Source organism: Pleurodeles waltl, chromosome 9 (genome assembly GCF_031143425.1).
Source record: "Pleurodeles waltl isolate 20211129_DDA chromosome 9, aPleWal1.hap1.20221129, whole genome shotgun sequence".
In the NCBI taxonomy this organism is placed as follows: Eukaryota; Metazoa; Chordata; class Amphibia; order Caudata; family Salamandridae; genus Pleurodeles; species Pleurodeles waltl.
Genome location: NC_090448.1, coordinates 974,675,952 through 974,699,931, shown reverse-complemented (window position 1 = coordinate 974,699,931; position 23,980 = coordinate 974,675,952). Strand labels below are relative to the sequence as shown.

Sequence of the window (23,980 nt, the reverse complement as noted above, 5' to 3'; positions counted from 1 at the left end):
GCCTTGGCACCAAAGAGCTTGTCCCCATCAAAAGGAAGGTCCAGTTGGGTCGACTGTACATACGAGGAAAATCCTGAGTTATGAAGCCAAGCCTGCCTCCTCGTAACTACAGCAGTGCCCATTGCTCTAGCCACAGAGTCAGTTGTATCCAACCCAGATTGGATAACCTGAGTTGCAGCTGCCTGAGCGTCCGATACCAGATTCAATAGCCCTTGAGGGACCTCCATATGCGTAGATGCAATTTCGTCCATCAGAGCATAAATGTACCTTCCTAAAATACATGTAGCATTGGTGGACTTTAATGCCATGCTACATGACGAGAACACTTTTTTGGATGTCATGTCCATCTTCTTGGAGTCTCTATCAGAGGGCACAGTTGGAAAAGAGCCAGGAGCAGACCTTGCCGAACAGGAAGACTGGACCACCAAGCTTTCAGGTGTTGGATGTCTGGTAAGAAAACCAGGGTCAGCCGGTGCAGCCCGATACCTCCTAGCCACAGATCTATTGACAGCTGAAGAAGACACCGGCTTCTTCCAGACTTCCAAAACAGGTTCCATCAGCGCCTCATTGAACGGCAAAAGTGGTTCTGCCGATGTAGAGGCCGGGTGCAACACCTCTGTCAACAAATTCTGCTTGGCTTCTGTCACCGGCAAGGGAAGATCCAAGAAGTTAGCTGCCTTCCTGATAACAGCATGAAAAGTGGCCGCCTCTTCCGTAAACTCCCTAGGAGATGACAAGTCCCACTCGGGGGAAGTATCTAGGCCACTAGCAGTGTCCAGCCCATGGAGGCCCTCATGAGAGTCCTCAATCTCTGCTTCCTCCAGGTTTTGTCTCTGGTACTCCTGTTCTTCAAGGAGGCGGAGAGCAAGCCTCCTCGAGAGCAGCCTCTCCTCAATCCTCGGCGTCGACATGGCATCAGCAGATGTCGAAGAACGACGTCGATCTCCGGATCCTTCCGACGCCGGGTCTACAGGCGCCACAGGTACCTTCGGCGCCGAACAAGGAGTTGGATGGAGAGAAGACTGCTTCGGAGCCGTAGGAGGTCTAGACGGCGCCACTGGTTGAAACATCGAAGCCGCCGGAGCTGAAGTTGTCGGAGTCGAAGCCTCAGGAGCCACCGGAGCCGACTCCGATGCCGAGCCCACGTTCCCCAGGGGGAGAAAGGGCATAAAAGGTGCCGGTCGAAGGGGAGCCGGAGCACCCATGTTGAAAGCCAAAGGGCCCGAAGGCCCAGCCGGTCCACCACCTGGAGCCATCTGCTGGAAGATGGAGAACATCGCATTTAAAAATGCGGTATTATCAGCTCCAGGGGCCGGGAAAGCCGGGTACTGGGGTGCCTGGTTCGAAGGCGACACCGATGCCGGCCTCGACGTTTGCAACGTCGGAGAAAACATTTGAGGCTGTGGAACCTCAAACACTGAAGGTGGTTGGCCCGATGACTTGGGCGAAGTCGGTGAGGCTGGAGAAGGCAACGGCGTCGACGGATGGGGAGTGACAGTGGGACTGACCTCCCAAGTCTTCCGATGCCGAGTTGATGGTGACCTCGACCGAGACCTCTCTTTACTCGACCGGCGCCGTGATTCTCGACGACGCCGGGAGTCCCGATGACGCCGATGAGACTTCGTGACGAGGATTTTCGATGGTGTCTCTTTTCCTTCTTTTTCGTCTTCGCCAGAAAAAGCTTGGCCTCGCGCTCTTTCAGGGCCTTAGGATTCATATGCTGACAAGAATCACACTTGTCAACATCATGATCGGAACTAAGACACCACAAACAGTCAGAATGTGGGTCCGTTACCGACATTTTGCCCCCACACTCACGACAGGGCTTGAATCCTGACTTTCTCTGCGACATTGTAATCTCAGAGAAAAAAATAGATCCAAAAAACAAACTGTAACTGTCGAACAGCAACAGTAGCTCCCTCGAAGATAACCGTTTCGAATGGCACGGAAAAAAGGGAACTGACGTCGGCGAGGACCTCTTATTGCCCGTATGACGTCAGACGGCATCGCGTGGGCAACTGTGACGTCCTCGTCGACGTGCAGAAGCTAGGAAGAAGATTTCCGTCGAGTGCTGGCGCAATGGGAGTATTCATTAAGTGAGGAATCCACAGGTAGTTGTATCCATCAGAAATCACAGGCCCTTAACCTTAGGGTCCCTCAACAAGACAGACTCCACCTACAATGCCAGTTTCCATTCTCATAGGCAAACCAATGGGTGTCATACACAGGGCTCAACGTAACTACGCAGACCTCCTCAATACAGCCCGTTTAGACCTACAAAGCTGAAAGGTGGTGGGCTTTCATGGTTAGGTAGGATCGCTGCAGTGAAAGTGACCCCCCTGCCTGAGATGCTATATGTCATGCAGACCTTTCCCTTACAACAACCCCTACTCTCACTGTGCAAACTACAACACATGATGGAAAACTACATTTGGGAAGGCAAGCAACCTCATATGGCTGAGAAATAGGCCTACTTATCTGTAGCAGAGGAGGCCTGGACATTCCACATCCCACCCATTACTATCTAATGACCCAATTACGCTATATGGCGGAGCGGCATAGCCCACTTTGGTGAAACAATGGTGCTTCACTGACTCCATGCCGGCACATAAAGACTAGGTATATAGACTTTGGGTTACTGTAGGGATGGAAAAACTAATTTAATTAAATTGATAATAAACTGCTGCAATTCGATAAAATGTGGGGTTCATGCCTCCAATCTCTATCACAAGATTTCCACAAACCTTTCTGCATGAAATACCTCAAAGTGTTTGTCTAAAGCAACATGAGCCCACACGTGACAACTGTGATGGACAGAGATCATTGTAAACTTGACACCATGATTAACCAAGTTCAGTGACACTAAGCAACAAACCAACATGTCCTTCGCGTGACAACGCCCACCATTCTCCCTGTTCGGACCTTCCCTATGTTACCACGCTCCTTCGTGCTCCCTGGCTGTGATAATTGCTCTTTCTCTAGGCCACCCCTCCTACCTTAGTTAACCCCTTTCATTTATGTGCCTCACTGGCATCTGGACCTAGGTGAGTGTATGTGTTATTAATTAAAACAAACACTTAAAAAGATTTGAACCATAAACACTGGTTCCACTCTAACTTTGTACTGCTACACATCACAGAGACAGTGACACATCGTTACTTGGTCTGTGTGCCTACTTCATACATTTCTCCCTATTGAGAATGTGTGGCCAGCTTAACCTCAAACTATTTCATGAGCAAAACAAGTATCATCTCACCGTCAAGTAGGCTAAGTTATTGTCTATTTCACAGTAATAAGATTTAAATTGTTTGGTTAATATATTACTGCTCACTCGTGCTATGCAAACATCATGCTTCTGTGATAGTTTAAAATAAGCAAATGGACCACAATGAACAAGCAGGACATGATGGTGTTCTGAGGGAAGGCAGTTTGTAGAGAAACTTTCTAAAAGAGATCTGTAGTATCATACTCAAATTACCAACTGTTGTAAAATCTCATGTGCCAATACTCTTTCCAACAAATTACCTTTCTGAACAGGAGTTGAACTTGACCATACTCAGCACGGCGCCCATAATGAAAAATAGGAGAATGGGATCAAGCAGAATGTACTGGGATAAAGTGATGCATCCAGTGTCTGGGGAAAAGATCGAGAGGAAATAAGGATTACATAAGTATATGTGAACAGAAAGATTCAAGCAAAAGCACACAAAAAAAAAAAAAAAGAAATCAAGCGAGGCAGAAGTCTCTAGTAAAGACAAAATTTGCATAAGCAAAAATAAACAAATTCCAATCATGCTAACTCAATGCAAGGTACGAACAAACTGCTCAATCACTACCCAGCTAAGTATTTAGACTCAAAAAGCATTCTCTTGGATTTGTAAATATATTTAGCCCCCTAAAAAAATATTAGACTGCAGTATGTCAAATATTACAGTGCTTGGATGTACTGCATGTAAAAATAAGTTGTGGGAGTGGTGCACCTGTCGAAAAGAAGAGCATGCAGTGGAGGGGCGCACTGCTGGAACGTTTTGGTGTTGAACTGAATGAAGATATGAGCAGCATCGGGGGGATGTGGGCAATCATGATTCCACTATGATATCACCTCAACGGACTACATACTCCTTGGTGACGTCAACTTTCACCTCGATAACCACAGCTACCCGAATACCTCTATCCTCATGAAGATCCTCGCCACACTCAGATTCAAGCAAATGGTCAACCTCCTCACCCACTCAGCAGGACACACCCTCAACCCTGTCTTCTCCACCAGAAACCACACCACCTTTTCACACACCTCCAAACTCCACTGGACTGACCACCACTGCGCCCACTTCTCCTCCAGACGGTCAAACAGCACCAAGCCCACCCTTGCGCAGAAACTGGACCAAGGTCACCGAAGCCCAGCTCACCACTGCGCTCCTCCAATCCCCACCACCAGACACTGCGGACACCTCGGCCCACAACCTCCACCAATGGATCACCGACTGGGCCAACACCCTGGCCCCACTAAGGAAACCCGCCAGCAATCATCACCACAGGAGACCCAGCTGGTTCTCCCCCAACCTCCAAGAATCCAAGAGCGCATGCAGAGGACTCGAGAGAAAGTGGAGAAACAGCAAGAGTGCAACAGACCACAAAACCTTCAAAGATGCCGTCACATCACACCACCGACTCATCAGATTGACTAGAAAATCAGCCATTCAGGAGAGACTCAACACCACCGCGCACAACAGCAAAGAACTTTTCACCATAGTCAAGGAATTCACAAAACTCAACACGGACCCCCCCCCACAAACCACCCTCCCAATACCCCTGCGACCTTCTTTTACTGGAAAATTCAGGACATCTACGAAGGATTCGCAAGCAAAGGACCGCTCACTCCCACCCACCAGCACCACCACGGACGCTTATCACCAACCAATCGTGGAGCACTGGACCTTCCTCACCCCGGAAGACACCCTCAAGCTCATGAATACCACCCATTCCGGGGCACCCTGGGACTCATGCGCCCACCACATCTTTATTCAAGCCAGCGCCATCATTGCTTCAGAGCTACGTTGCACCGTCAACTGCTCCATCAAAACTGCCACCTTCCCAGACGCCTGGAATTACGCAGAGATAAAGCCCCTCCAGAAGAAACCCTTTGCAGACCCTACATAGCTGAAGAACGACAGACCTAACTTACTGCTCCTTTTTACAGCCAAGGTAACAGAAAAAGTGATCAACGCACAGTTCAACGAATTCATCGCAGCCAACCACATCTTCGACCCCTCCCAATCCAGATTTAAGAGCAACCACAGCACTAAAACCGCACTCCTAGCAGTCACAGATGACATTTGCAGCCTACTGGACCATGGCAAGACAGCTGCCCTCATACTCCTCAACCTACCCGCCGCCTTTGTCACCGTCTCCAACACCACCCAGTGCACCAGACTACGCAACGCCAGCATCCACGGCAAAGCTCTTGAATGGATCCGCTCCTTCCTCACCGGCCAAACCCAGAGTCAGGCACCCACCTTTCACCTCAAAGCTGATGGATACCAGATGCAAAGTTCCCCTGGGCTCCTCCGAGCACCAGCCTCCTCAACATCTACATGACCCTGCTAGCCGAGATCATCAAACACCAGAGGCTCAACATTGTCTCATACGCCAACAACGCACAGCTCATTCTCTCCCTCACCAACGAACCATTTAGAGCCAAAATTAACTTTCTCAACGGAATGAAGGCAGTCACTGACTGGATGAGGGACAGCTGCCTCAAAATCAACTCGCACAAGATGGAGATCCTCATTCTGGGGCCCGTCCCTTCCACATGGGACAACCCATGGTGGCCCAGTAGCCTCAGAATTGCCCCACCTTTGACAGACCACGCCGCAACCTCAGCAGCATTCTCCACTCATCACCGTCCGTGGCCTGCCAAGTCAACGCTGTCTCCTAATCATGCTTCGACACCCTGCGCCAGCTTCGGAAGATTTTCAATTGAATCCTCATCGACACAAGGAGAACTTTCACCCTGGCACTCCTCAGTAGTAAACTGGACTGTGGCAACATGCTCTATGCCGGAATCAACAAAAAACTCCAAGCAAGACTCCAGAGAATACAGAACGCCATGCCAGACTGATCCTGGACATCCCCTGCCACATCTTCGCCAGCCTAAGAGACCTACACTGGCTACCTGTCACCAAACGCATCACCTTCCAACTCCTGACACACACATACAAGGCCCTTCACAACGACGGACCTGCCTACCTCAACCACCGCCTTTCCTTCTACAACCCCTCCAGGCAAGTCCTCTCAGCACAGCTGGTCCTCGCTACCATCTCCAGGATCCGGAAAAACACAGCAGGAGGAAGATCCTTATCCTACCTTGCCACACAGACCTGGAACATGATGCCACTCCACCTCAGACACTCTCCATTACTGGCTCAGTTCAGAAAGGACCTCAAGACCCTGCATTTCAAATGACCCATGTCCCCCACCTGGCGCCTTGAGACCCCATGGGTGATAAGCCGAGCTTTACACATGTTGACTGATTGACTGAATTAGCTGAATAAAAAAATGTGACTGTCTTTGTCTGAAGTAATCATAACATAACGGTGGTGGACAAAGATTTGTGAAATGTATCCCTGCAGCAGAAAGTTACTCTTGAAGCCGACAGAACGTTTGCTTACTAAGTACATGCCTGTGAGCTGCAGCTTAGTAGTCGGAATGCTCCAAAGGAAGAGGTGATAAGCCTGGTGATGTCCAGGAGCAGGCATATGGGGCAAACAGTGTGACACGAATGTCACTGGTAACGGTTGACAAAGAGCAAAGTCAACTTAACTATGTCACTAGAAGATGGAAGAGACAAATGTGCCCTGGGATCTTAAGGCAGGCACATACATGGCAAAACAGCTGCACAAGCAAAAGTGCAAGCCAAGAGTGCAAGCCAACAATTGGGAGGACGTGAACTGGCAGATAAGATTAACTGATAGAGAAATCAATGGATTGAGAGGTCTTGATCAGTCGAAGGGCAGAGAGAGTACTCATTGTCAACAAGATGTTGGTAGTTGTGATCTGCAAGGTGTACAGAATTTAGACACTGGCTTAGAAATGAGATACAGCTAAATTGAAGAGAGGCGCTTCTCAAATCAAACTAAAGTTCTACAAAACACTAGATGGGTCTTGACAGAAAAATATATCGAAAAACTTGCAGGTTATCACACCACTATCTTTATTTCTAGAGCCGACAGGTACTTCTGGTAAATGAACCCAGTTGCTAAGGAGCTTGTAAAGCACTGTAGTAGATGGAAAGCCTTACCAGTAGACACAAAGCAATAATTGCTGTAAAATGTTTTAGGTAACAAAGACAAACACATCTTTGACTACATAAATATGGTACGTCATCCTGAGTTGTAACAACATAGGGATGAGGCATGTGGAAAGAGACATTGCAGAAATATCTTCACTATCCATGAAGCATTACCATAGAGAGAGATATTATTATATCTATAATAGAAAGTGAGCACCTGGAGAAAATGTGGAAGATTATCAGCCCACCGTGGGATAGTCTGCTTTCCCTTGTGAGTTCAAGAACATGAAGAAAAGACCGAAGATCAAGTAATTCTAAGAAGCTCTTTAGTTGGATGCCAGAGAACAATGCAGTCATACTAATATTTTATATTTGGAGAAAGCCTTGTCTGGCATCATGAATGTGGAATAGTCAGCAGTCACTGACTAGATCTAGCCAGCCTGCCACCAACAGATGATATTCTGACCCCCAAGTGTGAGAGACTTTGTCCTCTGGAGGTCATAAACAAAGCCTGCTCTTGCAGGAGTGTTACGCACCCCCCCCCCCCCAGCAGGAGGACGTGCAAATCTGAAATCCAAGGCAGGAGGCTTCAAAAAAGCCCACTAGCTCTGGTATGCAGATCTGGCCTCCCTCAGAGGAAGATGCTGACTCCCCTGCCCCAGGGCCCATCTGGCACCTGGACAGGCAGGGAAATGAGCTATGCAGGAGGTGTGTTGCATTTCCAGGCTAGACACACCCCTAGCGTGACCAGCCTAACATGAACTCCACACTCATGTCAGACAAGGCTTTCCCCAAATATAAAATATTATTATGACTGCATTGTTCTCTGGCATCCAACTAAAGAGCTTCTTGGAAGTACTTGATCTTCAGTCCTTTCTTCTTGTTCTTGAACTCACAAGTGAAAAGCCTTAGAAATTCCATCATCTTGTGCGAGGTAGGAATTAGGAATTCTGGGAGTGGGTGATGCCCACTCCCCAAAGGAAGTGGTCATCTAGGGGACGTAGTAACCCCCGGGTAAGTAGCCCATTGGTTACTACTCTTCACTCTTCTTAACGCCCTTAAATTGAGTATTTAGGGGACCCCCTCATACCAGGACCTTAGATCGTTGCTGGACACAAAAGAAGAAGTGGACATAGAAGCCTGCTGACCAGAGAACCGAGGATCACGACTGACTTGGCACCAACCCTGCCTGCCTGCCAGCTGCACTAGACCCTTGAGGAGCAACTGACCTGTCCTGCTGCTGCGGCATCCAAGAAATTGGGAGTGCTACCAGTGCTTCGCACATAGCCTAGAATAACTTCCTTGGAGCAGGGAGCTGCTTCCCTGCATCTGCAGGCAACCCAAGAAAGAAATGTGAGGACCGCGCCCGCCAACAACCAGATGCCAAACACCACCACAGCACTCGAACCGCCTAGCCCACGCTGAAGTGGGCCAACGGTGTCAAAGTGGTTCCCAGGCTCTCCAGAGACTAAGCCCACTTGAGTTCACAAACTGTAGACTTCCCGAAGGTGCTTGCAGCGTCTTTCTGCACATCACTTCAATTGCGAGTATCCCCTGCGCTGGAACCCGACGCCAAAAGACACCACTGCACGCGAGCCCCACAGCCCGAGGAGAAGTAAGCTGACGTTGTCCCTACGTGCCCGAGGACCTTAAGGGTCGAGCTACCCTCTGGTTCCCCTGGACTAACCACCCAGTCCCTGCTTGCAGCCTCTTTCTGACCAGACCGATCTCCACTGAAGCGAATGGGACACTGACATTGTAACATACCTTTTGCACCCCAGAGCACCCCGAAATGAACTGTTTGTGTGGCCTTGGACCTTGCACCATACTCACCAGAAGAACAGTCCTGTAAGTTGCTGCTAAGCACTCGTTTGCAATTTCTGTTCCTTTCCTATAGGATAACATTAGGGCACCCAAGGTTAAAAAGCACCTCTGCACTAGGAAGTAATAGGTTGGTTCACATGGTGGAGGAATCTAGACATCATTCCCGGAGAAGCCGTGGGAACATGCAGTAATGAGACTGAAGGCTCCTCTGGTGGGTTGTAGAAAACTCATTATGCACCGGCATGGGGCACTACTTACAGATAAATGGGGTGAGGCAACACTGGCCAAGGACAGATGATGTGGGATCTGCCCAGATGAGCTGACCAGAGTAGAGCAGCAGAGGGCATGTGAACGGGTCAGTTTGCATCTCCTAATTCTAGGTTCAAACCTATCCAGTTTAATTTTCTGCACCACACTTTTATGACCCCTGGGAAAATTCTAAAGTAAACCCCGCAGCTCCGGTTGCATGTGGCAGATGTTGCCAGCTTGCACATTGCATGGTCCTGTAGCTCGTTGGTGGGCTTCGGAGAGGATGTAATCAATATACTGTCGCACACAGTCGAAGTAGTTCTGATATGAACCTTAAAACACTCAGATTTGCTGGATGCACTCCCACAGCGTAGGGGATTGAAACTGCCAACCCAGATGGTGGCACTAGGTTTAGTTCTGGCGAGGTAATGGATTGCCAATCACTGGAAGGCACCCCAAGCACCAGAGGTCCCGTGTTCCAGTATGTAGTTATTTATTTAAATGGATAAATAAATTGAAATTAGGTTGCTTTTCGAGTCATATTAATTTGTGTCAGTCATGATGTAGAGGCTAACCGAGGTTCAGATTGACAGTTATGAGTTAAGAAAAGGAGAAAACGTTGCCCGACCAGCCTTAAAAAACTTTAGATGTGCACAAGATTATACTAAAATGTGCAATTTTTCATATAAGTGTATTTATTTCTCATCTTTGGTAGTCACGGCATTGAAACCTGTAAAGCATTCGAGTACGAGTGCGCACTTATTACTTAAAGAAATGTGGAAACATTTACAGTACCATGAACTACACCGTATCTTAGGAGGACGGGAGTCTGCCACGTTGCTGTGGGAGTGTCTTGTCTGACAAACTCTAAATTAGGTCAATAAGAACTGGAGAAGAATCTTAAGAGATGTGGTTAACTTTCCATTCTCAGATCCCACTGGTGGGATGTAGGGAAAGGACTGAAATCGTCTGTCTTTGGGAAACACAATGTAGGTCTGGCCATCATGCAGTGCTACAGCTTCTACTAATGTCATCACGACCCACCAAAACTGCAAAGAACAGTAGGAATGCGAAGTGAGAGAGGAGGTATGACAAATGACTGGTACAGGAGAGAGGCACAGAAAAAATGTAATGAAAGCGAGTGGATATAGGAAAAAGAAGGATAGTGCGGAAGAGAGAGTTTGGTAGTAAGATTCAAGACCGCAGAACCAGTGAAATAAAGGCACGTCCAAAGAGACAGTGCTCCAGGAACACAGATACTCGATGGTATGGACTCAGGCCCAGAGTGACAGAGAGCAGCAGGGACATACAGAAGAGGCAGCAGGCCAACAGACAGGGCGGCAGGCCTGACAGAGAGACATGACAGGCTCAGCAGAGAGACATCACAGGCTGACAGGCTCAGCAGACAGACAGGGCGACGCCCAGCAGAGAGACATGACAGGTCGCAGGACCACAAAGATGAGAGGTCATAGGCACAGAGACCAAAGTGGCAGAAGACACTGAGAGACTTGAAAAGCTGATTAAAAGAGTGCAGCAGCCATATGAAGAAAGAAGTAAAAGCAAAGGACAGATAAAGTACAGGAGGTAAGACATGACAGAAGCGTAAAAAACGAAGATGTCAGCGTGTGCACAACAGCTGCGTCATTGTACACAGAATTTTTTTGCCAGTGGGAGACTTACCCAAAATTATGATGGCAGCAGCGAGAAGCGCAGCAGGGACAGAGCCAGAAAGTTCAAGCACTGTAAGATAAGCAAAAGGGGCGAGCCAAGACCCCAAGAAGGCGCAGAACTGCAAGAAAGAAAGAAAACAAGGGAAGAGGGTTGAATGACAGCAATATGAAATACAAAGGTACGCTGATATTTACCTCACACATACAAGGTCCAATACACAGAACCAAGAAAACAAGCTCTATTAGATAAGGTAAGGCCAATAAGAAATGCCATAAATACAACCAACGAACAGGAATGTATCTGCCTTTTTCTTCTGAGAATCCCCCTATTAAAACAGAAACATGGGAAATGTTACCGTACATTTCTGATTCTTTGGGATCAAATTTGTTTTTGGATGCTACGTATGTTTTACTATATGTGACAAGTTTGCATTTTTAAAAATGCTTCCATAGGAAATATCAAAGGAGACAGTTGTGAAACCCCGGTGTTCTCCACATAAACGAATGCAACAACATGTTTTGTTCTAAATCGCTTTGCACAAAGGACAGTTTGTTCCTTATTGTCTCTCAAATGAATCATAATAATCTCCCCTAGATCTCTTTAAAATTGGGGAATAATGAAACTAGACCCCTCCACATACCAGAGTTCAAATGAATGTTTACGTCCTAGGACTAGCTATGGAGGTTTTTGTTAATGTTCTGTTCTTTTGTCATCACCACCCATTCTATGGTTCACATATTGCTCTTCTGATGTAATTAGAAAGCATACATTATATGTCGACAGTATTTCCTGTAGGCACATAGGAAATACTGTTGTGTGGTAGAACATGGGTTCTATTCAAAGAATGATTTACACAGGAAAACATAGCTGGCAGGTTGATAAGTTTCACAGATTTCCTCGACCCAGGAGGGGATGAAAAATCACTGGGTGGCTTATTTTGATAACAAAATTTTGTCATTTAAGACTTATCCTTTACCAATGTATCCTCTAGCTCTTCATTAAATAGACACCATGTTCTGTGTGGGGCCAGTTCCCAGTGAAGGTCACGGTAGTTTGTGGAAAAGTGACCGCTGAACCAATGTCCTTTTTATTTTATTATTTGTACTCTGGAGATGAGCAGCCGACAGTTTAAAATTCTAAGGGTGCGAGATCAGTCAGTGAAGCCTTCCAAGCACATAATAATCTAGAACATGCCTCACAATATCCCATTTTTGTAATAATTCCTAAAGGTAAAAAGGTAAGGTGTCTAGAACTCGGGAACTGCACAAGTAACCATAGAGGTACATTTGGGTCCCGGTTCTAGATGCGCTGTCTCGAACAAAGACATGCTGTGTCTTCTTCTAAGCTTACAGCTCGCCCATAAGCTTCCCATTTGCAGGCACCATCCTCGCTCTATTTTGCAGTCTCTCTATTTCTCAAGGGCAAGCATATGTCATGCCTTTTCCAGTGTTTAACCTTGTCGCAGAGCACCGGCCAACTACTGTTAACATACGCAGTGGCCATTTTGTAGCCATTGTTTTGGGACTACTTTTTCATTTTGTTACCAATGGGTAACTGGTCCTGCCACACATTAGGAGTGCTATTGTTTTCATTAGCACAGGCACAAATGTTATCATTTTTTTTGGAAACGCTGTGCCACTGTCTCTTGTCTACTCCACTGCTTCCTCCTCCTGTGTTGGCCGTGACGTGTTTATTTGTGCTATCAGCCCCTTGTGTGATTCACCTTGTCCAGGACCCGGTCACTCCTTGGTGCATTCCCCCCCAACCCAGCCCCCCCCCCCCCACCCCCCCCCCCCCACCCTCGGACCAGGCGCAAAACCGACCTGTCTTTTCTTCTTGTGTGTGTATTTTTGTGCTGTGTTTGGTGCAAGTCCCACTGGGGGCTTGTCCTCCAGTCTTTTGCTGTCCCACAGGAGAATGACTCATTTGGGCTGCTGCCGTCCCGCTGGGGTAAGTGCATCGGCTGCAGCGCACGCACTCCATCCGTCCCTGCACCCGGCGTGCACTCTGCTCCCTGTGCCCTCCATCCCCGCATCAGCACCTCGCACGCTATAGGCACCTGCAGACACATGAACGAACCCTGGTCACCCAGCGTGTTGTACCTCATTATCCCTATCCAACTGGGTATTTTGGAAACTTTTTCCATGTGCCCAGTTGTATTTCCAGGCCTCTCTTGTAGCAGCCCGATTCTCAGGCCTCTTTGTGTCTCTCCCTATCACAAAGATAGGAGGACTTGTATTCTCCAGCATCCCCTCATATAAGTCGGAGGGGGTGTCTTTCCTCTGCTTTATCTGGGCTCACAGTGTGTCTCCTCATCACACTGACTGGGAACTCTCCATCCATCAATATGACCACAGGACCCAGGCAGTCTGGTCTCTCAATCACCCTGACTAGATAACCTTTATTCTCCCTGCCCGTCCTTATCCGAGTGGCAGGCAGGGTGGCAGATCCCTCGGTGTCTGTCCCGTAAATCTAACCTCTGATCTCTCGATTTCAGGACCTGGCCCCGTCGGGGCCTGTGTTCATACTTCTGTGCCTCACCTGGTCACTATATTAAACAAACACATGGGAGTTTACAGTGGCAAAGTACATTACTGGAAAGGGTGGATACGAGTTACATCCTGGTTGCACTATGATTGAGAAATTGATCCATTATGTTAACATCTCCACTGCAGGGATTACCAGGGCCGTAGGTCAAATTACATTTACCTTGTGAGCTTCACCTCTCTTAGCGGTAAAGCAATTTTAAACTACCTGTTGTAACCTGGTGCCATCTTTTGGTCTCTTGTGGTGGCACCAGAGGGCTGTCGCCTACTGCAGCCTTAATGTAGCACTAGCTTGGTGACCATGCTCAACAAGCACTGGTAAAGCGAATAGGTCTCGCCAATCTAAGAGCAATAGGCGTTTGCAATGTTAATGCATTTGTGTATATCAATAAGAACAGCCCCAGAGCCATACACAAATTTACATTGCCAACAAGTACGGCTCACGGATTGCCAAGACCTATTGGCTTTGTCAATGCTTGTTAGTTATTTTAATCAGTTAAAGATGACAGGAATATATATTTTTTAAATCTTTTTATTCTCAGCAGTGAGATCTGTGTAGTGGCACCAAGCCCTCCCCCGACGTTCCCACATGTCCACAAATTAGCCGACCATCTCATGAAATTCTTATGAGCCCGGGCCTACCCTGATGGGACCGAGGGAAACAAATTAATTATAGATACCTCCCCTGTGGCATTCCAGGATCCCCAAATTTTTGGCCATTTATGGGGACACCCCTGTTCCTCCAGCCGAGGCGGCTGCACTGTACCCCAGTTTTTCGCAATGTTGGATTTGTCCACTATAAATCCCAGTGTCCACTAAAACTGCATCATATGTGTCACCTCAATCTCACCCCAGATGTTCAGGAGACACTACTTTGCTGACGACATAAAGGCGTTTCCAGTTACGCACTCATGCACTCCACCACCTCTGTCAAGTAGATTTGAATTATAAGACAGGCTCAGATGGTGTGGTAAAACGTGGCAGGGTACCAACATCGGCAGTCCTCTCCCCCTATTCGATCCAATTTGGAAAGGAAGGTCTGAGTACAGTATGTTCAGTGGATTATTTTTTGTTGTATCAGTCTAAAACCCACCCTGAAGGCTACCTCCTGTAGGGATGACAAAGCCTCCGCTCATTCATCATCTTCCATTTCTCCTAGGTCTGTACCCATTTCTCCCATAAGTGGGTTGCAGGGATGAACGAGTTACTTACCTTCGGTAACGACTTTTCTGGTGGATACATTAGCTACCTGTGGATTCCTCACCTAATGAATACTCCCATGGCGCCAGCATTCGACGGAAATCTTCTTCCTAGTCTCTGCACGTCGACGAGGACGTCACTCTAGCCCACGTGACGCCGTCTGACGTCATACAGGCAATAAGAGGTCCTCGACGACGTGCCGACGTCAGTACCAACATTTTTTACGTGCATGAGAACAACAACCCAATGCAATGAAAGAGCAAGGCAACATCCCATAACATTGTAAAATACACAACATTGCAATAAAATGGCTGTAAATTTAATATAACTCTCTTTTTTTTTTTTTTAAACCAACAAATATATGCAAATCATGTATATACACAAAAATATATACATATATATATATATACATATAAATATATACAAGTATCCATATATACAACATCTATTGCAACCTTGAAGACCAAGAGGAGCGCACTCAAGGATTACTTGGTAAGACCAGAAAGGCAACGGGGAGGCGGGTGGGACCGTGAGGAATCCACAGGTAGCTAATGTATCCACCAGAAAAGTCGTTACCGAAGGTAAGTAACTCGTTCTTCTGATGGATACAACTACCTGTGGATTCCTCACCTAATGAATAGAGTCCCAAAGCAGTACCACTCCCGGTGGAGGGTGCCTGTATGGTCAAACCAAGAAATCCTGCAGCACTGACCGTGCAAAATGGCCGTCCCTTCTGACCTCAGAGTCCAAACAGTAATGTTTCGCAAAAGTGTGAAGGGACGACCAAGTTGCGGCCTTGCAGATGTCGACCACAGGAACACCTCTGGCCAAGGCCGAAGTGGCCGACTTAGCTCTGGTGGAATGAGCTCTAATGCCATCAGGAGGATCCTTCTTTGCCAAAGAGTAACAGATTTTAATGCAAAGAACAACCCACCTGGAGAGTGTTCTCTTGTGGACTGCCTTTCCTCTCCTCTTGCCCACGTATCCGATGAACAGCTGATCCTCCAGCCTGAAGTCCTTCGTTCTATCAATGTAGAAGCTTAACGCCCTCTTTGGGTCCAATCGATGTAGTCTCTCTTCCTCCTTTGAAGGATGAGGCGGAGGATAGAACGTGGACAAAGTAATTGACTGGGCCAAATGGAAGAAGGGTGAAACAACCTTCGGAAGGAAAGCAGCCTTGGTCCTCAACACCACCTTATCCCCATAAAAAGTTGTATAAGGGGGTTTTACCGATAAGGCCTGCAACTCACTCACTCTCCTTGCAGATGTAATAGCCACCAGGAAGACTGTTTTAATAACCAAATACCTCAAGGGGCAAGAATGCATAGGCTCAAAAGGGGACCCCATAAGGAAAGTGAGGACCAAGGACAAATCCCATTGAGGCATCACAAATGGTTTTGGAGGATATTTATTTAGAAGACCTTTCAAGAATCTGAGAACAATAGGGGATTTAAATAACGATGGTTGATCTGGAAGACAAATGAAGGCTGACAGGGCAGACAAATAACCTTTAATGGTAGCCACTGCACAACCTTTCTGCGCTAGAGACAGAGCAAAAGACAAAACATCTGACAGATGAGCATGTAAGGGATCAATCTGTCTCTCTCCACACCAGATAACAAATTTAGACCACCTATTAGCGTAGATAGATTTAGTGGAGTGTCGCCTGGCCGCTAATATAACATCCACTACATCAGGCGGGAGAGAGAAGGAACTCAGGTTGCCCCGTTCAATCTCCAGGCATGCAGGTGTAGACTCTGGAGGTTGGGGTGTAAAACCTGCCCCTGCGACTGCGAGAGGAGGTCTGCCCTGAGAGGGAGACGGAGCGGAGGGCACAGCGAGAGTTGGAGAAGGTCGGAGTACCACACCCTCCTTGGCCAATCCGGAGCTATTAAGATGACTTGGGCCCGGTCTTGACGAATCTTCCTCAACACTCGAGGAATCAGGGGTATGGGGGGAAACGCGTAAAGCAACTGGTCGCACCAGGTTATCAGAAACGCGTCCCCCAATGCTCCCTGCACCGGATACTGGAGGCTGCAGAATAACGGACAATGCGCGTTCTCCCGAGTCGCAAACAGATCTATCAGAGGAAACCCCCACATCTGGAAGATTAAACGGACTTGATCTGGATGGAGACGCCACTCGTGGTAGGCCGAGAATTGGCGACTGAGACTGTCCGCACGTACATTCAAGACCCCGGGCAGATGATTTGCTACCAAGCAAATCTGATGGTCCTTTGCCCAGGACCATAGTCGAAGAGCTTCTCTGCAGAGAAGGTACGACCCTACTCCTCCCTGTTTGTTTATGTACCACATCGTGGTAGTATTGTCCGTCAGGACCTGTACCGACTGACCACGAAGGGAAGGGAGGAAGGCCTTGAGAGCCAGACGTACAGCCCGTAACTCTAACAGATTGATATGAAACCTCTGTTCCTCTGGAGACCAAAGTCCTTTGATCTCCAGATCCCCCAGATGAGCTCCCCACCCTAGAGTGGAAGCATCCGTTATGACCGTGGCCACTGGTGGCGACTGCGCGAACGGCTTTCCTTGCGAAAGATTGTTGCACGCAATCCACCACTTCAAGTCCACAGCAGCATCTCTGGAGATCTTGACCGCACCTTCTAGATCTCCCTTGTGTTGAGACCACTGCCTTCGGAGGCACCACTGAAGAGCCCTCATGTGCCAGCGAGCATGCGTGACCAACAGTATGCAGGAGGCAAACAGACCGAGCAGTCGAAGGACCTTGAGGACTGGAACTACCGCTCCATTTCGAAACATTGGAACCAATTCCTGAATATCTTGAACCCGCTGAGGCGGAGGAAAGGCTCGATTCAATGTTGTATCCAGTACTGCCTCTATGAACAGGAGGCGCTGAGAGGGCTCCAGGTGAGATTTGGGCACGTTCACCGAAAAGCCCAGGTCGAACAACAACTGGGTTGTTGACTGCAGATGATACGACACAAGCTCCGGGGACTTGGCTTTGATCAACCAGTCGTCCAAGTAAGGGAATACTGCTATCCCCTTCCTTCTGAGCTCTGCCGCAACCACTGACATCACCTTCGTGAAGACTCGAGGTGCTGAAGTAAGACCAAACGGGAGGACCGCAAACTGATAGTGCTGCGACCCTACCACAAACCGGAGATACTTCCTGTGCGACTTGAGTATCGGGATATGAAAATAAGCATCCTGCAAGTCGACAGACACCATCCAATCTTCTTTGTTCAACGCCAAAAGCACTTGTGCTAGGGTCAGCATCTTGAACTTTTCCTGATTGAGGAACCAATTCAAGATCCTCAGATCCAGGATCGGTCTCAACCGACCATCTTTCTTGGGAATCAGGAAGTACCTTGAGTAACAACCTTGACCCCCTTCCTGCTCTGGAACCAACTCCACCGCGCCCTTTGAAAGGAGGACTTGAACCTCCTGTTCTAGCAACAGGAGGTGTTCTTCTGAACAATAAGATGGGCGGGCGGGAGGGGGGGCGGAAACTCCCGAAAGGGAAGGGTGTAGCCTTTCTCCACAATACTGATAACCCAAGTGTCCGTTGTAATATTCTCCCACTTGTGGAGAAAATGCCGTAATCTTCCCCCTACAGGAGAGGAGTGAGTGGGAAATGGTGGAAGCCTAAGGCTGCTTTCCCTGCTGCACCCCTCCAGAGGACGAGGAAGAGGCAAAGTGCTGTTGAGAGGCTCCTCTGGTGCGGGCCCTACCTCTCCCTCTAAATGATCTATAGGGGTGAGAAGAGGCGGCTTGCTGGAACCTCCCCCGAAAGGAAGAGGAGGAAGAGCCATGCCCAAATACACGAAACCTCCTGAAAAATCTGGAAGAGGCAGAGGAAGAAGGAGCTTGCAGCCCTAACGATTTGGCTGTGGCCCTGCTCTCTTTAAATCGCTCCAAGGCCGAATCTGCCTTTGCTCCAAACAGTTTGTCCCCATCAAACGGGAGGTCTAATAGGGTCGACTGTACATCCGCAGAAAACCCTGAATTACGGAGCCAGGCCTGTCTCCTTGCCACCACAGCCGTGCCCATCGCCCTAGCCACCGAGTCGGTCGTGTCCAGTCCAGACTGGATAATCTGGGTTGCGGCAGCCTGGGCGTCTGAGACAAAATCCAAGAGTCCCTGGGGAAGCTCCGTAAAAGAAGATGAAATATCATCCATAAGAGCATGGATCTCCCCAGAATGCAAGTTGCGTTGGTGGCCTTCAACGCCAAACTGCAAGAAGAAAATATTTTCTTGGATTGCGCATCCAGTTTTTTGGAGTCCCTGTCTCCTGGCACCGTCGGGAAGGATACAGGCGCTGATTTTGAAGAACAGGAGGCTTGTACCACCAAGCTCTCCGGCGTAGGGTGTCTTGAAAGAAAGCCAGGGTCAGATGGTGCAGTCCGATATCTCCTGGCCACAGCCCTATGAACTGCCGAGGAAGATACAGGCTTCTTCCACACCTCCAACACCGGATCAAGCAAAGCCTCATTAAACGGCAAGAGAGGTTCCGCTGCAGCAGAGGCCGGATGCAGCACCTCCGTCAATAAATTCTGCTTCGCCTCTGCCACCGGCAAAGGCAGGCCCAGAAAATTAGCCGCCTTCCTCACCACCGCGTGAAAGGTAGCAGCCTCCTCCGTATACTCCCCTGGAGATGAAAGGTCCCACTCAGGGGAAGTATCCAGCCCACTGGCCGTATCCAGACCATGCAGTCCATCACCCGAGTCCTCAACCTCTCCTTCCTCCAGGACTCGCTGGTACTCCTGCTCTTCCAACAGACGGAGAGCACGCCTCCTTGAATGTAGTCTCTGCTCAATGCGCGGAGTCGACATGGCCTCTGCCGAAGTCGAAGATCGGCGCCGATCTCCAGAAGCATCCGACGCCGCATCCGGCGCCGCAGACAGCTTCGGCGCCGATGAAGGAACAGGACAAAGGGATATTGGAGCCGATGGACCCACCGGAGTCACAGGACGAAATCCCGACGTCGACGGGATGGAAACATCCGGAGCCAATCCCTCTGAAGCCACCGGAGCGGCCACCGGCGCCGAGCCCACATTCCCAAAAGGGAGAAAGGGCATAAAGGGTGCCGGCCGAAGAGGCGCAGGATCACCCAATGAAAAGGCCAAAGGCCCCAAAGGACCAGCCGGAGCACCTCCTGGAGCCATCTGCTGAAAGATGGTATACATCGCATTCAGAAATGCGGTACTATCGGCTCCAGTGGCTGGAAAAGCCAGATACTGGGGTGCCTGGGGTGCCTGGATCGAAGGCGACCTCGACGTCCGCGACGCCGGAGACATCACAAGAGGCTGCATCACCTCAACCACAGACGCTTGTCCAGGCGAAGTCGGTGACGCCGGAGATGGCAACGGCGTCGATGGATGCGGCGTGACCGTGGGACTGACCTCCCAAGTCCTCCGACGTCGAGCCGAAGGCGACCTCGAACGAGTCTCCTTGCTTGAATGACGCCGTGAATCTCTACGGCGCCGGGAGTCTCGATGACGCCGATGAGACCTTGGCGAGGAAGACTTCTTGTGATGTTTTTCCTTTCTCTTCGACTTCGCCAGGAATAATTTAGCCTCACGTTCCTTGAGGGCCTTCGGATTCATGTGCTGACATGAATCGCAAGTCACAACGTCGTGATCGGAGCTCAAGCACCAGAGACAGTCGGAGTGAGGATCTGTAACAGACATCTTGCCCCCACACTCTCGACAGGGCTTGAAACCCGACTTTCTCTGAGACATTGTTACTGCAGAGAAGAACTACGCAGCAGAAAACACACTGTAACCACTAAAGTAACAGTAGCTCCCTCGAAGATAACCGTTTCGAATGCATGGAAAAAAGGGAACTGACGTCGGCACGTCGTCGAGGACCTCTTATTGCCTGTATGACGTCAGACGGCGTCGCGTGGGCTAGAGTGACATCCTCGTCGACGTGCAGAGACTAGGAAGAAGATTTCCGTCGAATGCTGGCGCCATGGGAGTATTCATTAGGTGAGGAATCCACAGGTAGTTGTATCCATCAGAAGTTGAGTAGTTTCCTATATGTTAGGGAGATCACTTTCTGGGCATGTGTTAGTCCAGCAAGCTCTCTTCCAGGGACGAGGACTTGAGCATGGGGGTTCCCCTTGGCACTACTGCCATGAGTGCAGGCATATCTGGAGGTAGTGGCAGACCTCAGTAGCTTTGCCGTCGTTACTTTGTCCTTCCATCCCAAGGCTTTCAGGGTGGTATGCCAGAAGGTAATCACTGTGACCGTACGGCCAGATATTTGGGGCCACGTGTTGGGACTGTACAGGGCTCTCAGGTAACTTGATGGCTGCATGAGAAATCTGTCCATGCGGAACACTGGCTCGCGTAGAGGGGCATAGACCCAGTTGTTTATGATGGCGAACTGAGCTGCCCAATAGTATTTTTGGAGGTTTGGAAGAGCTATGCCCCCATTGTACCACCTCCTAGTGAGTTTGTGTAGTGCTATTCTGGCCTGACCCCCTTCCCATAGCAGTGTCATAAGCACTGAATTGCCTGCCTTGAAGTAGCAGCCATGTACTGGGTATGGCGTGTTATGAAGGACATATAGGAAGTGGGGCAGGGACATTGTTTTAAAAAGGGCCACTTTGCCTAGAAGTAATAATGGCAGGGACCCCCAATGTACCACATCTCGTTTTAATCTAGTTAACGGGGGAGGAGGTTCTTCGTGTAGAATAGATCGGGTTCTTTGGTGATGAATATTTCCAGATAACGAAAACTGTCTTCTGCCATTGCCACCTCACAGTCTCGGGCAATTGAAGTGCCTTACCTACGAGGAGGTATATCAAGGATTTCCTCCAACTGATTGTGTAGCCCGAGTAGCAATGGAAGGGCATAATAATTTGAGTAAGTCTATTGAGGGTAATGTTAGGATCCGTGACAAAAAGAAGGATCATCCGCATATAGAGATATTCGTTCATCCAAGTCCTCCGGCCATTTGAGACCTCTGGCCAGCGGATACTGTCTGACCCAGGCCGCCAGAGGCTCCAGTGTAATGGCTAAAATCAACTGCAACAGGGGGCAGCCCTGTTGTGTGCCACAGTGGAGAGGAAATACCCAGGACGTTACTCCGTTCACTCCGACTTGGGCCAGTGGTTGTGTATAAAGCAATCTAATCCTGCGAGTAAAGCGGGGACCAAAGCCCAGGCGGACAGGGACCTTGAACATGTATGGCCATTCTATGGTGAAAATTGCCATCTTGTCATTGAATGATGATAGGAATATTTAATCTTTTTTCTGTATTGTAACTGATTTTAAATATACTTTACGCTCAACTGTAATAAAGTAATAGTGCTTTTACTTCTTCAGAAAAATACCCAATTGTGATTTGTACGGTATTGTACAAAGAGCCTGGTGACAGAAAAGCTCCTATGATGTATTTACTCCACAGCAGTCCTTGATGGACCAAGAGACAAAGAATGCTGTCTTTGCCATGAACATCCCAGGGTATTTGCAAAGAGAAGTCGTTGCTAAAGCAAGAGATTAGAGAGACCAAACCATCAAACGACCATCATAGGTAACTCAAGCTGTGCCTATACAATCCTCAACTGCTCTTTTGCTCAATGAAAGCTTCTCTTCTGTTGTTTATTTACACGTTTTAATAAATATTATTTTAGGGCGAAATAAATAATCTAATTCATGGATGACTTGCTTATCTTCTGTAGGCAATACAACATATTTTAAAGACTATGATCAAAGTTTGCAACACAGTCTAGAACTTTTCGCTTTTGTAAATGCATATAATCTGTTTCAAAAACCTGGATTGTAAGAGATATGATTTTCTTCTAATCAAGTCAACACTGATAAAGGGAGCACTGGCCTTTTATCCATCTACGGGGCTACATCTTCCTGCAATGTGCTACACATGTGTGCACCCAACCGATCACTCACTCCTGGTTTAAAAGTAAATGGTAGAGTTTTTATTAATCAGCCTTTATTAATCAGCCTATAGAGAGGAGACAGGGTCCTTCCCTGGGGTTCAGATAAAGACTACACACCCCAAATGAAATAGTAAAACCAGAAACAGAAATACTTTGTTTCTGTCAATTTATCAGTTACTAGTAAAACATCTGACATAGCGTGTTAGACAATTACTCAAATAAAAGACGGTTGTGATGCAATTTATTAGTTATGATTGTAATATACGGGTACTATACCTGTTCTGTAGAGAATAAAAGGTGCTATACAGGCAGCTTCACACGAAGAGTTATAGTCTCATCATTTATTGTCACCATCACAAGTCCCAGTCAGAACTGTCAAGGGACGCTTGTATAGTTACACAACCTCTTACTAGGAAGGAACCATTGGTGGAAAAAGCAAGCAGGGGTGAATGAAGGGCTGGTTCAAGAAAGAAAGAAATTACAACAAAAGGCTTCAATCAAAAAAGAGATACTAGCAGGATATAGATGGACAGAAGTAATGCTGTGTTCTGAGGACACTTCTCAGGTGAGGTGAAGCCAGGCCCCTGGGCTTCCCTACTTAGGTATAACTCTACAGTTTAAACCAGCAGCATTTGGCGTGGATTTATCAGTGTCTGTAGTTTGGTGGCGCAGAGTGTTGCCCAGCACTGATACTCTTGAGGACTGTTTTCCCTACACAACCCGAGATAACATCTCTGCACTCCTCCAGGGTACTACTTACTCTCCATTAGAGGTGCCCCTGAACTCCCAATCACTAATACTCTGCACTTCAGAGTGGTGTCATGTAGCCCCTTCACTTTTACCCTCTACTCACTCACCTGTGTTATTCTGTAGTCTCTTCACTGCCTAAAGTGCTGCACTGCAACTAAAGCGCACTGCGCTGTCCACTCTCAAACAGCAGCTGCAATTCCAGGGTGCTATTGGCATTCTACTTGGACGAGCAGTATATTTCAAAAAGTGCTATTATGTACTCACCCCTCTCATTCCTACATAGTTGTGTGTTCCATAATTATCTCCTGGTTTCTGGAATGGGAAGGAGCCATTGTAACCACTCAAGTGGCCTGAAAGTGCAATCAGCATCTGGACGAAAGAAAGCAAAGAACATAAGACAACACTGAGGTATCACATAGGTCGGGTAAAATGTCACTATCATACAGCACACTATAAGACATGACATCTCGCAAAATGTGGTTTTAAAACAACAAAAGGGGAGATATAATATCCTTGCAGAAGAGCCACAACTGACGGAAAATCAGTGACGTAGAACGCAAACCTG

The 23,980-nt window shown here is 48.1% G+C and overlaps 1 protein-coding gene across 1 annotated transcript in view; it reads right to left on the bottom strand.

The window, feature by feature from the left end:
* Positions 1 to 23,980, bottom strand: part of POMT2 (protein O-mannosyltransferase 2) — a 331,358-nt gene that overhangs the window by 238,039 nt on the left and 69,339 nt on the right. Inside the window, exons 3-5 of the mRNA XM_069208415.1 lie at positions 23,680 to 23,784; positions 11,045 to 11,153; positions 3,526 to 3,634 (exon numbers count right to left, since the gene is read on the bottom strand). Of these exons, the coding sequence (XP_069064516.1) occupies positions 3,526 to 3,634; positions 11,045 to 11,153; positions 23,680 to 23,784 (323 nt within the window). The remainder of the gene's footprint in view (positions 1 to 3,525; positions 3,635 to 11,044; positions 11,154 to 23,679; positions 23,785 to 23,980) is intronic.